Source organism: Oncorhynchus masou, chromosome 6 (genome assembly GCF_036934945.1).
Source record: "Oncorhynchus masou masou isolate Uvic2021 chromosome 6, UVic_Omas_1.1, whole genome shotgun sequence".
Taxonomy (NCBI): domain Eukaryota; kingdom Metazoa; phylum Chordata; class Actinopteri; order Salmoniformes; family Salmonidae; genus Oncorhynchus; species Oncorhynchus masou.
This window is the reverse complement of record NC_088217.1, coordinates 45733352-45751465: the sequence shown is the minus strand read 5'-3', so window position 1 is coordinate 45751465 and position 18114 is coordinate 45733352. Positions and strand designations below refer to the sequence as shown.

At 42.8% G+C, this 18114-nt stretch overlaps 1 protein-coding gene across 8 annotated transcripts; it reads right to left on the bottom strand.

The window, feature by feature from the left end:
- Window positions 1–710: 710 nt before the first annotated feature.
- On the bottom strand, window positions 711–17796 carry LOC135542126 (PHD finger protein 20-like). 8 transcript variants are annotated; one of them, XM_064968805.1, is made up of 18 exons: window positions 17711–17796; window positions 16628–16714; window positions 15085–15188; window positions 14720–14891; window positions 14492–14576; window positions 10699–10775; window positions 8251–9004; window positions 7992–8042; window positions 7622–7891; window positions 7324–7545; window positions 6999–7097; window positions 6026–6181; window positions 4898–5079; window positions 4059–4158; window positions 3696–3891; window positions 3120–3576; window positions 2679–2844; window positions 711–2443 (listed from the first exon to the last, which is right to left on the bottom strand). In XM_064968805.1, exons 2-18 carry the CDS (start codon window positions 16655–16657, stop codon window positions 2301–2303), a joined length of 3264 nt encoding a protein of 1087 aa, XP_064824877.1. In that variant the 5' UTR covers window positions 16658–16714; window positions 17711–17796; the 3' UTR covers window positions 711–2300. The 8 variants fall into 8 exon arrangements, with proteins under 8 accessions (XP_064824877.1, XP_064824879.1, XP_064824880.1 ...); XM_064968807.1 differs by having other exon boundaries at window positions 3120–3573; XM_064968808.1 differs by having other exon boundaries at window positions 15085–15185.
- Between the last annotated feature and the right edge of the window lie 318 nt (window positions 17797–18114).

Here is an 18114-nt window from a genome sequence, read left to right as displayed (position 1 = left end):
CCAGACCTTACCGCTGAAAAACATACCCACAGCATGATGCTGCCACCACCATGCTTCATCGTAGGGATTGTGCCAGGTTTCCTCCAGACGTGACGCTTGGAATTCAGGCCAAAGTGTTAAATCTTGGTTTCATCAGACCAATGAATCTTATTTCTAATGGTCTGAGTCCTTTAGGTGCCTTTTGGCAAACTCCAAGCAGGCTGCCATGTACCTTTTACTGAGGAGTGGCTTCTGTCTGGGCACTTTACCATAAACACCTGATTGGTGGACTGCTGCAGAGGTAGTTGTCCTCCTGGAAGATTCTCCAATTTCCAGAGGAACTCCGGAGCTCTGCCAGTGACCATCCGGTTCTTGGTCACCTCCGTGACCAAGGCCCTAATCCACCGATTGCTCAGTTTAGCTGCCAGCTAGGAAGTCTTGGTAGTTCCAAACTTCTCCCATTTAAGAATGTTGGAGGCCACTGTGTTCTTGGGGACCTTCAATGCTGCAGAAATGTTTTGATACCCTTCCCCATATCTGTGCCTCGACACAATCCTGTCTCAAAGCTCTATGGCTTGGTTTTTTGCTCTGACATGCACTGTCAACTGTGGAACCTTATATAGACAGGCGTGTGCCTTTCCAAATGATATACAATCAATTGAATATACCACAGATGGACTCCAAGTTGTAGAAACATCTCAAGGATGATGAATGGAAACAGGAGGCAGGTATGTTTTTTTATTTTTATATTTAATACATTAAAAAAAAGAACCCTTTTTCCCTTTGTCATTAACTTTTTTTTTTTAAATCAATTTTAGAATAAGGCTATAATGTAACAAAATATGGAAAAAGTCAAGGGGTCTGTATACTTTCCGAATATATCAATGAGAGATAGTGTATTTATGTACCAGCATATCTGTTGCATTTTTTCAGCATCTTGTTTGATTCTTCACCTGGTTCACCCACTAGTACAGTATGGCTCTTTGGAGGGCTGTTTAAAAATAACCATCAATACAAAGTCATCCCAAGAAACATTCAGATGTATTTACACAAGAAATACAAAATATTGCAAATAAACAGTACAGATAAAACAATACAAGAAAAGGAAAATCGTGGATCTGTTACAAGTCTTCCACTGAGAACAGAACACAAAATGCTGAGGTTGTAGCAGACATCTCCACAAACATTTGCAGTAAGCCAAAGGCTACAGTGAAGAAAAGTTAAAGGTCGAGTTCCTGCACGACTAGATGTGCAGGGCAGGCGCTGCATTGCATCTACCAGTGGCTGTGTGCCACGTCAGACTGCAGTCGGGCACCAGATTGCTATATCACACGAGGTGGTTAGCTAAATTGTTACACCTATTGCAGGCATTCTAAGATCTGGCATGCATCTGCAAAGTAGTAGGGCAGGAACTCGCGAGACGAGAAAGAATAGAAGAGAAGATGCACAGAATCCAACAAAATACAAGTGACATTAGCTTTGGAAAGAAACCACATTTAAACAATATGAAAACAAAAATCCAGAAACGTCACTCGTCAAACTGTGTACTGTCCCTCCAGTGTCTATAATACAGACCAAGTATAAATTCACTACGTAAAATCTGAAAGATGAATCTTATCTATACAGTGCCATTATAAGAATATAGTTTGTATTGTCACACCCTATTTATAACCTTATTAAGGTTGTGCTCTGTAAAACAATCCACATGATCAGCAAACATAAGCTTAATAATTATGCGAGATTATCATTGACTAAGTACTTTACAATATTGAGACAGGAAAAAGAGTTGCAAAATATGGCTTCAAGGACAGTGTTTCCAAAAGCTGTCATTATGAATATTGACAGTGTGTCTATCAGAAGTTCAGGTGAGGTCTTTGAATACATAGTACAGCTCATCAATTTGTGGAGTGCATGACAGCAAGCTTCAAACAAAACCTCAGACCAAGGCATTAATATGATGCAGGTTTGCACCAACAAAACCCATCCGATCATAAACTTGTTCTCTCTTGTATTGACTCCATCCATTACCTACTGCAATGACCACGATACAGCACATTTCCATTATGTGGGCTTTTCCCTGTACAGACTAGAGGCCTTACAGAGGAACACCAACTGTCATCCTCAAGCATTTTACCCCATGCCATGAAATGGTCTGCAGTATACTGAAAGTGCATTTGCATTTTAATTATCTGGTCATTTCTCCTCAGTCCAACCCCCATATGCCATAGATAGACCTGTGAGTGGCTGCTCTCCACTGCATTGTCTCTTGGGAGTGCTGTGTTGGTCTGTGAATATGGATGTCACACAGCTCACTGGCACCCTCATGTGGAGCAGCACAGGGCAATCTGCTGCACCTTAGCCAGCTCTGTTAGCAGCAGCTTCATGCTGTGTTTAAGCTGAGGCAGGCGGGCCAGAGGCTCTGGGGGCTCCAGCTCCCCTGTGTAGTCCAGCCAACTCTCCAACACTGAGGAGGAAAGACGGAACAGACAATACTGTCAATCACTCATGTCAGATGCATAACTGAGAGGAACCTATAATATACAGTAGATGTATTGATTGTGGCTACACCTTTGTGACAGGTAAGAGGGCAATGTCTTGTTGTTTTGCTTTAAAATCTATTTTTTCCCCATTGTACATATACAATCAGTGGCATCACAAAACGCTTTACTTGCTGATAGAAAACAAAGGGCATGCCTCACCATCCAGCTCCCTCTCAATGAAGTCCATCCTGTGAGTGACCTCTTCCTGTACGGCATCTATGTGATCCAGCAAGTTGATCTGCCACTGGTGCTGCTGGCTACTGCCGTCTCCGTCCCCTCCCTCCATCTTCACCTCGGCCTGGCCCCAGCGACCAACATCTGAACCCTGGACACAGGGGAAAGAAGATGCTTCAGTCATAAGGTTGACTACCACTCTATAGTATTGTGCATGCAGGATGTATGGATAGAGAGTATAGGAAGCTTTAGTTTTTAACAAGGACCAGCGATCACAGTTGTATACCCACCTATTGTTTTACCACTACATCACTGGCTGAAATAGAACAGACCTCGGGGTGAGTGTTCAGGGGTGTGTGTGGGCTGAAGCAGCACTAACCTTGGTGTGAGTGTTCAGGGGTGTGTGTGGGCTGAAATAGCACTAACCTTGGTGTGAGTGTTCAGGTGTGTGTGGGCTTTGGGCCTGGCTGTCTCTAGCATGCCTCCATAGCGCTGCTCTCTCTCCAGGAGGTCCTCAGTACTCCTCAGGCTGTCCTCCAGCTCAGAGCCCCTCCGTGTGGTCTCCACAACCAGCCTCTGCTCCACCGCAGGGTAGTACGCCCGCGGCTTCTGGTAGCAGTGCTCACTCATAATGTACGAGTCCTGGAACGACTGGTATGGCGAGAAGGCGGAAGAGGAGGCTCGACTGAGCTTCTCCATGGCAGCTGACATCAGAGCTTCTGCTCCCCCACGCGCAAGACTCTTGTGGTCCCTCTCTGAGCCCTCGTCTGTTGGCGCTGGAGACGGTGCTGCGTCAGTGCCCGTCCCGTCTCTCCTCCAGGGCCTCTCTGCCTGCTTCCAGGGCTGGCACCACAGCCGCAAGTCCGGGTGGGCTTGGGTACTACTGGGCCACACACAGTCATTCAGACTCCATACAGACTCTACTCATTTCATAAGGGTATAAGATATTCATTCATATTAGTGTATAGATGGATAGTTTTCCCATTCTATTCCTCTACTTACTGTAGGATGCTCATCTTGAGCTGCAGGCCATTGAGCACCTCCACCACATGGTGGACGTCTCCTAGTAGCTGGTGTGTTGCTGCAATCTTCTTTGCATTCTGGTGGGAGTAGTTTTCATCCAGAAAGGACAGACCGTACATGTGACCCCTGCTCAGCCAATCACGGTCATACCAGTACCGCAGGCTCTGCCTCTGACCTGGAACAAAGATCATGAAGGGTCACATGGTATCATAAGACACATCCAGAAAAATTACAGTTAATTGTATTGGCTTATTTAGTTTAGTGTGAGTCTCTTTTAAATGCCTGTGGAGAAACCTGCGATGGATTTACTAGCAATCCCAGTTGTGTGTTCCTGGCTCTCACCTGCTGGGTCTCGGCAGACGTAGCAAGCATATTTGTCAGGGATGTTCTCCTCCAGGAGGCCCATGCAGGTGCCATGCTGCCAGCACAGACACTCCTCACACTGAGGGAGACGAGAGACAAGGCCAGGGAGCAGAGTTACTATCAACTACTCAATCATGCAAATCAAGGTTTCTCTCTGCTGCTAATGGTTGGCCTAAGATGGGCTTGGCCTTCAGTTAGGTACTATTTAATCTCGGTTTACTCCAGAACTAACGTTTAAGGACTGCCTTTCCCCAACCCTGATATGTCCAAATAATCGGGGAAGAAAAACCCAAACACTGATGTGGTGATTCTAATGGTTTGTCAAGGCTGATGGTTTGTTTACATAGCAGGTTAGAACCATCATGGCAAGTGGGGAGAATTAACGTAGCAGGTTATGTGAATGAGATTAAGGTTAGGAAAAGGGTTAGGCTTAGTTAAAATGCTCCAATTGTCAATAAGTGTAGTCCCAAATCCATCTAGTAGGCCATCTGGTAGGCCTGAGGCCTAACCCAACTGTAGGCCTAACTCCATCTAGTCACAACGGTAAAAGTCCCGACAAACCATCAGTATCGACAAACCGTCACTATCATAACACCTGAACTACTGTTGCGTGTTATCCTACGCATTCCATCCCGTCGCGATAAATTCTTGGGTTTACAGAATCGCAGAATCTGTCTCAGAGAGAATAGGTGCCATTTGACAAATGTGATTGATTTAAATATATAGAGTTGGTAGGAATCCACTAGTCTCGCAGTCTCACTGATGTGTATTGGAGGGAGGTTTGGGCTAGAGCCAGGTAAAACCCCAAGGTAGCTCACCTGTATCATGAAATCGTTTTCCTCTTCCACCTCACAGACACAACGTACAATCTCCTGAGCGCCCGTCTCCAAGGCAACAGAGCCCAGATCCAGGGGTGGAGTAGTGATGTCCAGCTCCGCCCCCTGCTCATCATCACTCCACCCACAGCTGTCAGTTGACCAATCACTGATGCTATCCTCATCTAGGAGGGGAAATCAAGGGATGGAAAAGGTTAACGAATACAAACAATCCTGGTCAAGATGACCCTAGTCTCTTTTAGAAACATTGCAATACTACATAGACATCTATATTTCTTCCATGAGCTAGTTTCATACCAAACAGTATATTTCTCAATATGAGTCCCCAGAAGATAACAGAATTTACATCCAAATGACATGTTTGATCAAGAGAATATTGTAACACCAGCAATAATGGTAGAAAATATAGGAGGAAACTATAGTTAATTTCATCCACAGTATTTTAATGTACACTTAAGTGCCAAAATAAAGGAAACACTTGAGTAAATGAGGGATACAAAGTATATTGAAAGCAGGTGCTTCTACACATGTGTGGTTCCTGAGTTAATTAAGCAATTAACATCCAATCATGCTCTGGGTCATGTATAAAAATACCCAGTTGCCCATTATTTTGGCTACTATGGCTAGAAGAGATCCCAGTGACTTTAAGAGGGGTCTCAAAGGAGCATAGGGGCTGTGTGTGTGTCTCTATGCTACGGCACATATAAGCTGTTCTGGAATCGCATGGTTGCCCAACGTTCTAGTAAGACATTTTGTTGTTGTTTCCTTTATTTTGGCAGTTACCTGTATATCCCTTATGCATAGCTCTGTGGGTTGGACGTATAACAAACCGTATGTTGCACAATAATGAGTATAAAGCAAGCCATAGCAGCAAAAAAAGGCCCTTGATTCTATCAATAAACCATAGAATCAGTCCTCAACTGTGACAACAGTTAGTTTGCTTTTCACGCCAGAAAGTGTGGAAAATAATGAGCAACATCGGTTTGATACAGAATTGAAAAGATACAGGTCGAAGCCAAGGACAAATGACTTGGATTGACACCAGGCAAAGAATAATGGCAGAAGGGAGAGAGCGACACACACACATAACACACACACACTGATACCCACCATCCACGTGTATCTGCTCTGACTGGTTGTATCCGGGCCTGCAGTGGTATAACTCAGGCTTGTGATTGTGTGACAGGGGGAATTTGAGTGGCAAATTCAATTTGGACTGAAGATCGAATATTGAGATGTCAATATTCTCCTCACTACCTGTGTACTCTGTTAATAAAGGGGAGGGAGGGGGAAGCAGACGCAGAACAAAAGGTCAACTTTGGACTTGCTGATGAGGACAAACAAGAGATACTCTATTGCGGGGGGGGACAAACAAACACTATAAAACAGACCTCTGATGTCTACAGCTAAAGATACTATTATTGGTAGGGGAATATTTCCTTATAACAAAGAAACCATAAATGGTCAACTTGTGTCCATAAAATACCTCTACTTGAGTATTTCTGAGAGGTGAACTGGCCAAAACAGTGTAAATATAGTCTAATTGTGCATACTAAATAAACTATCCTCCTAAAACGTGTTATAACAAGTGCTATCCACACTCAGAGTGAATTTAAACTAGGTCAACAGACCAATAGTGTTTCAAACTTGGTTAGAGAAGTGGTGTCACAGTGGCTTGTGGTCAGCATTAGACTTTTCACAGATGAGTGAGATGGTTATTAAATCCATAATAAAGACCTTCCTAGCCTAATGTGTTATTATATGAACCAAACATGAGCCGAAGATGTGCATATCATTAAAGGTCAGTGATAAGGGAGGTAAAAGCACAAGACTGCTGATGCAAATGAAATGAGCAGTGGCTATTTGACTGATGAAGCGGTATAGGCCAGTAGTGAGGACAGGTAGTTTTAGTGATAATCCCACACAGACCTAAACCTACAAGACCAAGAGGAATGCAGGATGGCTCTGTGCTCAGGGGCCTTCCCACGGCCTGAATGAAGCGTTGCACATGCAGCTGAGCAACAGGACACGGGCCCCATTCAGAATAGTAGGGTGACTACTATTCTACTAGTCCCCTTCTTACCAGACTTGGCCTTCTTTTTCTTCTTCTTTTTCTTCAGTTTAACGCGAAGGAAGTCCGTTTGTTTCTTATCCTTCAGCCGGTCTCGTTCTTTCACCAATCCTGGAGTGACACAGAGCGAACCAAGAGTTGAGAGTGCTTTAGATCCTGAACGCATTACAAACACTAGAGCATGCCAAATTTCACAAAATTCCTGTTGTCACATTTAGAGAAAGTGAAAATGAATCTCTGATCAGAAATCAGCTAAGATGCCTACACATTTGCTTCCATCTAATGACCTATTTAAGCACTCTCTTTAGATCTTTCCACGTCTCCATTTTATACACACCTAAGTCCATGCCACTGCTCATAAACGTCTCTGTCGCCACCGGTCTCTGGCCATTCCTGTCCAGCTGGTTCTCTTTGCTCTTCTCCCTCAGCAGCGCCCTCTGCTGCTGGCTCTGTGTTGGTTCTGTGCTGACAGTAGGTGGCACTGACCTGCGTCTGCTCATTGTCTTTGCCTCACTACGTGGAGACGGGGGAGTTCTGATAGGACTGTGCACAGTGGAGTCTGCCAGGCATAGAACAAACATTATTATGACTAAACCTTTGGGTAAATCTATCTACAGCCATTTTTTTACACTCACGCATTGAGGCAGAGATGGTGCGTCTCCTCTTAGGACTCTCCAGAGTGGTAGGGAAGGGGTGCTTCTCTGAGGCCTGGGTCTGGACGCTCCTGGTGGGGCTGAGGTCATCCTCTAGCTGCTGGTCCTCTCCGTGGTAGTACTTCATGTGGTAGTGAAGCAGCTTGGCCTTGCGGAACGACTTGGTGCAACCCACAGCGCTGCATTTAAACGGGTTGTGGTCCAAGTTGATGGACAGGACTGGGGGAGGCTGGTTTTTGATCACTCTGTACACTGAAAACACAATGGAGACGTGTAAGAGAGGATGGACAAACAGCTAGGAGTGGAAAGAACCATGTAAACTGATCTAACAGAGACCAGGGGGAGAACTCACATGGCTCTCTGCTGAATCTGTTGGGGTTGTGAAAACCCTGCTTCCTTATTGCTGGAACAAAAGACAAAGAGACCATATAAAACTGACAAATTAAAAACACTTCACTCTCTCAGAATTCTCATAAATATATTCAAACCTTCTATACTATTTTGTCGACTTGAAATGTGGACAGAACCTTGAAATATAACTGCAGTGACAGCTTCCATTATTTGGAAATAAGTCCCTTTGGATAGTGATTTTCTGAAGGGTGTCGTCTTACGTTTCACTGGGAGGTCCAGTGGTGCAGATTTTGAGCTCTCAGGTTGGCTCGCTGTCTTCTGCTCCACTCCGTCATTGGTGGACAAAGCTGATGGTAATGGGATAGACACTGGCCCTGTCAGTGTTGACATCTGATTGGGTGACTCAGTGGATGGCTTAGGTTCATTTGGTGAGCTCAGGACTGTGTACTCAGTTTCCATTTCCACCTCTTTTTTTATCCCTCCATTTAAATTATGAGTAGACCTCTCCTCACTCTGTCCTCGGTCTTCTTCCACCTGCTGTCCTCGGTCTTCTTCCACCTTCTGTTCTCGGTCTTCTTCCACCTTCTGTCCTCGGTCTTCTTCCACCTTCTGTCCTCGGTCTTCTTCCACCTTCTGTCCTCGGTCTTCTTCCACCTTCTGTCCTCGGTCTTCTTCCACCTTCACTCCGTTCGGGCCCACAGTGGCTGTCATGTGATCCCGGAGGTCGTTCTGTCCTGCATGCTGCTCTGTATGCTCCTCCTGCTTAATCGCGGGTGGACTCTCTTTGGTGACATCCACCTCACCGTCCTTCCTCTTGGTCTTCTCCTGTCCCTCCCCCTTGTCCCATTCATCAACCTCTTTATTATCATCGGTCTCACTGTCTCCCTCCAGGTCAGAGGTACTGCGTCTGGCCCTTTTATTCTTGGGGATGTTTTCCTGAGGCCTCCGTTCTCTGCCATTCTGGTGCTTCCTGACTCCATTCCTCTCAGCAGACCGAGTCTTCCCTCCTCCTCTCTAGTTCCAGGAAGAGAGGGGTGATGAAAAGAGAGGAAAATAAGGCAAAGTATGACCCACAGAAATGTGACTCTTTGCATGGCAAGCCAACACAATATGAACAGAGACAGTGCCTTCAGAAAGTATTCATAACCCTTGACTTATTCCACATTTTGTTGCGTTACAGCCTGAATTAAATTGGGTTTTCATCTACACACAATAATGACAAAGTGAAAGCATGTTGTTATACATTTGTGCATATTTATTGAATATGAAATACAGAAATCTCTCATTTACACCCGAGTCCATACACGTTAGAAATCACCTTTGGCAGCGATTACAGCTGCGAGTCTTTTGGGGTACGTCTAAGAGCTTTGCACACCTGGATTGTACAATATTTGCACATTGTTCTTTTAAAAATGCTTCAACCTCTGTCAAATTTGGTGTTGATCATTACTAGACAGCCATTTTCAAGTCTTGCCATAGATTTTCAAGCTGATTTAAGTCAAAACTGTATCTAAGCCACCCAGGAACATTCAATGTCATCTTGGTAAACAACTCCAGTGTATATTTGGCCTTGTGTTTTAGGCTATTGTTCTGCTGAAAGGAGAATTTGTCTCCCAGTGTCTGTTGGAAAGCAGACTGAACCAGGTTTTCCTCTAGGATTTTGCCCATGCTTAGCTCTATTCTTTTTCTTTTTATCCTAAAAAAACTCTGTAGTCCTTGCAGCTGACAAGCATACCCATAACACGATGCAACCACCACCAGGCTTGAAAATATGAAGAGTGGTACTCAGTGATGTGTTGGACATAACGCTTTGTATTCAGGACATAAAGTTCACTTCTTTGTCACATTTTTGCAGTTCTACTTTAGTGCCTTATTGCAAACCAGATGCATGTTTTGGAATATTTGTATTCTACAGAGGCTTCATTCTTTTCAGTCTGTTAATTAGGTTAGTATTGTGGAGTAACTACAATGTGGTTGATCCATCCTCAGTTCTCCTATCACAGCCATTCTACTCTGTAACAGTTTTAAATTCACCATTGGCCTTATGGGGAAATCCCTGAGCGGTTTCCTTCATCTCTGACAACTGAGTTAGGAAGGACGCCTGTATCTTTGTAGTGCCTTTGTAGTGCCTGTGTATTATTATTATTTATTTATTTTTCTTTCATATTATTATAATTTTTTTTCATTTACCCATCTACCAATAGGTGCCCGTCTTGGCGACCAGACACCTCCCTAATCATTGTGGATGAATCTGTGTTTGAAATTCACTGCTCAACCGAGGGACCTTACAGATAATTTGATGTGTGCGGTACAGAGATTAGGTAGTCAATAAAAATTCCTGTTCAACACTATTATTGCACACAGTGAGTCCATGCAACTTATTATGTGATTTGTTAAGCACATTTTTATACTCTTGAGCTTATTTAGGCTTGCCATAACAAAGGGGTTGAATACTTATTGACTCAAGACATTTCATTTATTAATTTGAAAACATTTCTAAAAACGTAATTCCACTTTGACATTATGGGGTATTGTGTGTAGGCCATTGACACAACATTTCAGTGTAATCCATTTTAAACTCAGGCTGTGTCAACAAAATGTGGAAAAAGTCAAGGGGCGTGAATACTTTCTGAAGGCACTGTATGTGCCATTTTAGCAAGTAGAAACAATTGACAGTCCCTGGTGAGAGAAGGAAACAAAGAGCTCACCTCTCTGACAAAAGGCTTCACGTGGATCCCCTTCACTGTCTGGACGACTCCATCATAAAACTTCACGATGTAAGACGCTGAGGGCAAATGGAGATCAGATGGATCAGGTTGATGCTTGATTTCATATTATTTAACAAATTTAAAATGCGGTTGAATCAGTGTTTGAAATTCACTGCTCAACTGAGGGACCTTAGCTAAATACATTTAAACTCAATTTCACAATTCCTGACATTTAATCCAAGTAAAAATTCCCTGTCTTGGGTCAGTTAGTATCACCGCTTTATTTTAAGAATGTGAAATGTCAGAATAATAATAGAGATAATTATTTATTTATTTCATCACATTCCCAGTGGGTCAGAAGTTTACATACACTCAATTAGTATTTGGTAGCATTGCCTTAAACAATTTAAACTTAGGCCAAACATTTTGGGTAGCCTTCCACAAGCTTCCCACAATAACTTGGATGAATTTTGGCCCATTTCTCCTGACAGAGCTGGTGTAACTGAGTCAGGTTGGTAGGCCTCCTTGCTCGCACAAACCTTTTCAGTTCTACACACACATTTTCTATAGGATTGAGGTCAGGGCTTTGTGATGGCCACTTCAGTACCTTGACTTTGTTGTCCTTAAGCCATTTTGCCACAACTTTGGAAGTATGCTTTGGGTCATTATCCATTTGGAAAACCCATTTGCGACCAAGCTTTAACTTCCTGACTGATGTCTTCGGATGTTGCTTCAATATATCCACATAATATTCCTTCCTCATGACGCCATCTATTTTGTGAAGTGCACCAGTCCCTCTTGCTGCAAAGCACCCCCACAACATTATGCTGCCACCTCTGTGCTTCATGGTTGGGATGGTGTTCTTCGGCTTGCAAGCCTCCCCCTTTTTCTTCCAAACGATGGTCATTATGGCCAAACAGTTCTATTTTTGTTTCATCAGACCAGAGGACATTTCTCCAAAAAGTACGATCTTTGTCCCCATGTGCAGTTCAAACCATAGTCTGGCTTTTTTATGGTAGTTTTGGAGCAGTGGCTTCTTCCTTGCTGAGCAGCCTTTCATGTTGTCAATATAGGACTCGTTTTACTGTGGATATAGATACCTTCGTATCCGTTTCCTCCAGCATCTTCACAAGGTCTTTTTCTGTTGTTCTGGGATTGATTTGCACTTTTTGCACCAAAGTACGTTCATCTCTAGGAGACAGAATGGATCTCCTTCCTGAGCAGTATGACGGCTGTGTGGTCCCATGGTGTTTATACTTGCATACTATTGTTTGTACAGATGAACGTGGTACCTTCAGGCGTTTAAAAATTGCTCCCAAGAATGAACCAGACTTGGAGGTCTACAATATTTTTTCTGAGGTCTTGGCTGATTTATTTTGATTTTCCAATGATGTCAAGCAAAGAGGCACTGAGTTTGAAGGTAGGCCCTGCAATACATCCACAGGTACACCTTCAATTGACTCAAATTATGTCAATTAGCCTATTGGTATCTTCTAAAGCCATGACATCATTTTCTGGTATTGTCCAGGCTGTTTAAAGGCACAGTCAACTTACTTTATATTGACTTCTGACCAACTGGAATCATGATACAGTGAATTACAAGTTAAATAATCTGTCTGTAAACAATTGTTGGAATAATGACTTGTGTCATGCACAAAATTAGACCGACTTGCCAAAACTATAGTTTGTTATAACCTCTCTAGGCTAGTGGGTGGTATTTTCACATCTGGATGAAAAGCGTGCCCAAAGTAAACTGCCTGCTACTCAGGCACAGAAGCTGGGATATGCATATTATTGGGAGATTTGGATAGAAAACACTGAAGTTTCTAAAAGTGTTTGAATGATTTCTGTGAGTATAACAGAACTTATTTGGCAGGCGAAACCCCGAGGACAAACCAACCAGGAATTTGTTTTTGGGGTCACTCTCTTTTCTATGAGATTTCATAGGGAATCTAGATTTCTAAAGGCACTTGCTTGCAGTTCCTATCGCTTCCACTGGATGTCAACAGTCTTTAGAAATTAGTTGATGTTTTTCCTTTGAGAAATGAAGAAGTAGCCCTGTTCAGAACGAGGGTCGAGTGACGTGTACTGTTTGTTAGAGGCGCATGACCTGAAAGCTCGCGCCACTGTTTTTATCCGCTATTGAACGCAGTTTATCCCGTCTTAAATTGTATAGATTATTTACATTACAAAAATACATAGTTGCATTAGGAAAGTTGTTTGAAATGTTTGGACAAAGAATACAGGTAACTTATTAGATATTTTGTAGTCATGTTGCGGGAGTTGAAAACTGTGTTTTTCTGGATCAAACGCGCCAAGTAAATGGACATTTGAGATATAACGACGGAATTAATCGAACAAAAGGACCATTTGTGATGTTTATGGGACATATTGGAGTGCCAACAAAAGAAGATATTCAAAGGGAAGGCATGAATTATATTGTTATTTCTTAGTATTGTGTCGCACCTGGCGGGATGAAAAATGATTGTCTGTGTTTGTTTGATGGGGTACTATCCTCAGATAATAGTATGGTTTGCTTACGCCGTAAAGCCTTTTTGAAATCTGACACAGTGGCTGGATTAACAAGAAGTTTATCTTTAATCATATGTATAACACTTGTATCTTTCATCAAAGTTTATGATGAGTATTTTTGTCTCTCTGCAATTTCACCGGATGTTATTTGAGACAATGCATTACTGAACATAACGCTCCAATTTAAACTGAGGTCTTTGGACATAAAGAGGGACTTTATTGAACAAAACTAACATTATTGTGTAACATGGAATCCTGGGAGTGCCACCAGATTAAGATCATCAAAGGTTTGTGATTAGGGGGCCTCCCGGGTGGCGCAGTGGCTAAGGGCTGTGCCACCAGAGACCCTGGGTTCGCACCCAGGCTCTGTCGTAACCGGCCGCTACCGGCCGCTACCGGGAGGTCCGTGGGGCGACACACAATTGGCCTAGCGTCGTCCGGGTTAGGGAGGGCTTGGCCGGTAGGGATATCCTTGTCTCATCGCGCACCAGCACCAGTGGCGCAGTGCACGCTAACCAAGGTTGCCAGGTGCACAGTGTTTCCTCCGATACATTGGTGCGGCTGGCTTTCGGGTTGGATGCGTGCTGTGTTAAGAAGCAGTGCGGCTTGGTTGGGTTGTGTATCGTGGCACGCATGACTTTCAACCTTTGTCCCTCCCGAGCCCGTACGGGAGTTGTAGCGATGAGACAAGATAGTAGCTACTAAAAACAATTGGATTGGGGAGAATTAAAAAAAAAGGTTTGTGATTAATTTAATTGCTATTTCTGACTTTTGTGAGCCCTCTCCTTGGTTGGAAAATGTTTGTATGGTTGTTTGTGGCTAGGCGCTGTCCTAACATAATCGTATGGTGTGCTTTCGCCGTAAAGCCTTTTTGAAATCAGACAATGTGGTTGGATTAACAAGAAGTTTATCTTTAAAATGGTGTATAATACTTGTATGTTTGAGGAATTTTAATTATGAGATTTCTGTTGTTTGAATTTGGCGCCCTGCAATTTCACTGGCTGTTGTCGAGGTGGGACGCTAGCGTCCCACAAATCTCAGAGAGGTTAACAAGACATTTGTGGAGTTGTTGAAAAACAAGTTTTAATGACTCCAACCTAAGTGTATGTAAACTTCCGACTTCAACTGTACATAACAAAATTGTCAAGGATACAAACACAAAAAGGTCAAGAGACTTATTTCCATTGCGGTCCTCTATTCTGCAGAACAGAACACACAAATCCCTTCAATATGCATACGAGTGTACTTCCAAACCACTCACCATCTTTATTGACTGCTAAGACCTTGGCAGGGTAGAAGCGGCAATCGGACCAACTGGCGAGGACCTTGTCATTCACATGAAATCCCTGAAGAGACAGATGAAAGGAGGTGTCACACATGGATCCAGTATCAGCCTGAGCAAATGACATCCAATAGAAGTAGGCGGAGCAAACAAAAGATCAGGTAAAGCTAAGCAGAGCAATCAGTAGGGATCTAGTCCCTATCTTACAGGGATAGGATCGTCGTCCAGCAGTCCCTGTCGTCTCAGCTGGATCCTCTCTACAGGTCTCAGGTAGGGGCTGGTCCAGTCAAACCACTCATCATAGCGGTGGCTCCACTGACGGTAGTGGATCAGGATCTTCTCATCACTATAGTCAATCTTCTCTATATTGGCCAGATACCTAGGAGCAGGGGATATATGAGGGGTGACTGAGATGGGAGCAAAGCAACTGAACTGGATAACAGAAAGACAGAGAGAAAGACAAAGAAAGACTGAAAAATAGCTGAGGAAAGCAACAAAGAGAGTGCAGGCAGATAAAGACATACTGTACTGAGAATGAGAGAGAGTGATGGAGGGACAAAAGCATGACTCACCAGTTTTTGAGGGTGTCTCTGGCCTCTAGCGTAGCTCCCACCTCAAAGATTATCCCTCTTCTGTTAGGGGGTGTCTTGCTCATCATGCCCACATCCACCTCCTGCTGACAGACACACAGTTCTACTCGGTTAAAGACCAGACACACATACACTTCTAGTTCTTAAAACTGCCATGACGGGGGTCCAACGTGAGTTCGTTCTGGTCTAGAGACTGGATTAGAGTGAACTGGCTTAAATACAAAAGAGGTCCAACTCCATAATCAGTGGAGAATTTAGTTAGTTCTCAATTTCTTTTGATCAGCATTTACTTGTTACATAATGAATCATAGTGGTGGAAAGTGAAAGCAAACAATGGTGCTAAGGGTCTTAGTCATTTTGCTGAGAGGACTGCCAGGAAGAGAGGTGAGAGAACAGGGGATGAGGCTTGTCTATATGGCTGAGAGAAAGGGGAATTATTCCATAAATACAGGAACACAATACTGTGTGTACCCAACAATAACTACTGTAAGTATGTAGACACATGGGGAATAAAAACAATAATTACTGAAGTTAGTATTGTAGCAGTAGACACATGAAGGGATTCCACAATGTTTACAAAAGACCAACGACTGAGCAACAATGTTGGCAGGCACAGTGGAATTTAGCCCCTAGTCTAAAAGGTGTGTTGACACCATGTAGTTCTAAGCTTAATCTAAAATCTTAGTTTGTTGCATCCAAAGATAGGTGTAAACATTGTAGTGTGTATCATCTAAATAAATAAAAACGAAGAAATACCAACTTAAGCCATTATAGGGCATCCATAAACTAGTCATACATAGACGTTTAATAAGAATTTAAGCAAAGTCGTACTACATAATGAGCGATGTGAAAGGCCCTTAAATCTGGTGCTCATCCAAAGATGGCATAACCCCCTTGACACCCTTAAAATGGCTTGAAATTCGTTTATGATAGCCTAAATGACGGGGAAGACATATTTGCTATCTGGCTCCAATGTTTATCCAACGAAAACACTTAGCAAAGAAACACACACATAACGTTATATGCTTAATGCAATCCTCAGATCTCATAACAGCACGCAGACCTTCCTCTTTGAAGCATCTGTATGTAACCCTTGCTCCATCTATTTTATAGCAATACTGTCTAATCCCGGTCTCGAGAATTTTGTGCAGCCAGTACCTAATAACGAGGTCAAGAGCCAGACAGCTTTCAAAGACTTGGGCAGCACGATGAGAGATTCCGACACTGTCTATTATGTATCCTTTGGTCTAACTGGAGTGATCACAGTGTGATGACTCATGACTGAATTCCAATTCGGTCAAATTGACAAAATTGTTGCTTTTGATGACTAAATATGCTCAAACAAAATCTGTGCTACTCAAAATGGTCCATTGTCTGGTCCATTGCAGAGCGTTACACTGTGTCTCGCGCCCTGAATACTTTGTATCCTCTAGCATTGTCAAACACAATCACTAAAATCCCGGGAAACACGATTCTAAACATATCTTTGCAATACATTCGCCTAATTTCGGGAGGAAAAACTCACCTTTGTGTAGAGACTTTGATCATATTCCATTTAAATGCAACAATAGTAGCCGGATATCTTCACACTACTTGGCAACCCACGTGTTTTCTGGTCAGGCGAACATTCCACATATTGAAACAATGGGAGACAATAGCAATGCAAATGGTCTCTGAAGTTAGATTAAGCTAGTTATGTAGGCCAGTTGCTTATGTAACATACATGGATAACATGAATCAACGTTATGTAGGTTCCATAAACACATACTCTGACGAAGCATTTATGAACGAATACGGCATAATTATTTCTGGTGGAGTGTGGCTCTAAACGCACGGAAGCGACCTCAATGACGCGAAATACACGTCAGTTGTTTATCACAGACCCGATAAGGGTGAAAATAATTTTCAACTTAGACCTTGGCTTCAACTATAGGCCTACTATAGTCCATGGCTTTACATTACCTATGTAACATAACCATAGAAGGCTAGTTGCCGATAAAATGTTGAAATATCGCCTAATCCTTTAAATTGCCATGTTTTTCTCTCTCCATTATTTGGCAGCGCTGCTTGCACGTTAGCATTCACTCCAAAGTAAGGCTTAAATAAGATGTATATGATTTTATACAATTCAAAAGCTGCCTTTTATGAATTCGTTTCTAACAGTTTATCTTCCGATATTCTATAAGGAGTCTTGAATATATTTCACTGTAGTTTGTCAGTGACTTGAATAAAGCTAATTGGTTAAGCGGTCTGATATGGGCGGGCTTGAGACATTTTACAGGCCATTCAGACTGTCATTCATAAGAGGATCGGGCCTCTACGCCTGGCCACACGTTTTCTTACGGTAAATACGGCATGGAAATAGAGCACTTTAAAACTTCCCTGAAGCCACCGAAACAATGACGAGTCAACCTTACACCAAGCATAAGATATCCGCAAACCAAAACAAATCTACATTACAAGTCTTTAAAAGTTATTTATTTAGGAAGCAGAAGCGTCATGCCGCATTCAGATTACACAATGTTTTGTGTTATTGATGCATAAAATATATATTCTGTCTCAAATACTAATGACTAAAATTGTGCAGAAAACTGATATCAAATGTTACCTTGATTTCTGGATACTGTTTCCAATGGTGATGTGCAGCGTGTGGTGCCTCCGCTTCTGATTCGAGAGCACGCAGTTGATTTTTTTTTCTCTCGATGCACTCGCACTACCGGCGCGCAACTACGCATGTATTAAATATACCTTCTGTTCCAGAGATGCATGGTCGAGGCTAAACACAAGTAAATTACTTTGTCGTAGGCCTGCCAATGACATGTACAGCCAATGGCAAATTGACATCAATAGTAGGCTAAGCTATATTACATCGTATTACTAACATAGCTAATTGCTGGCTTAAAATCTGGCAGGGTATTGTTTCTTGAATAGTGCTCAATTTTACTCCAAAATAGGCTATATTTCCTTTATTTAGAAGATAACTTTATAAAAAAAAATCCGAATCATGTTAAT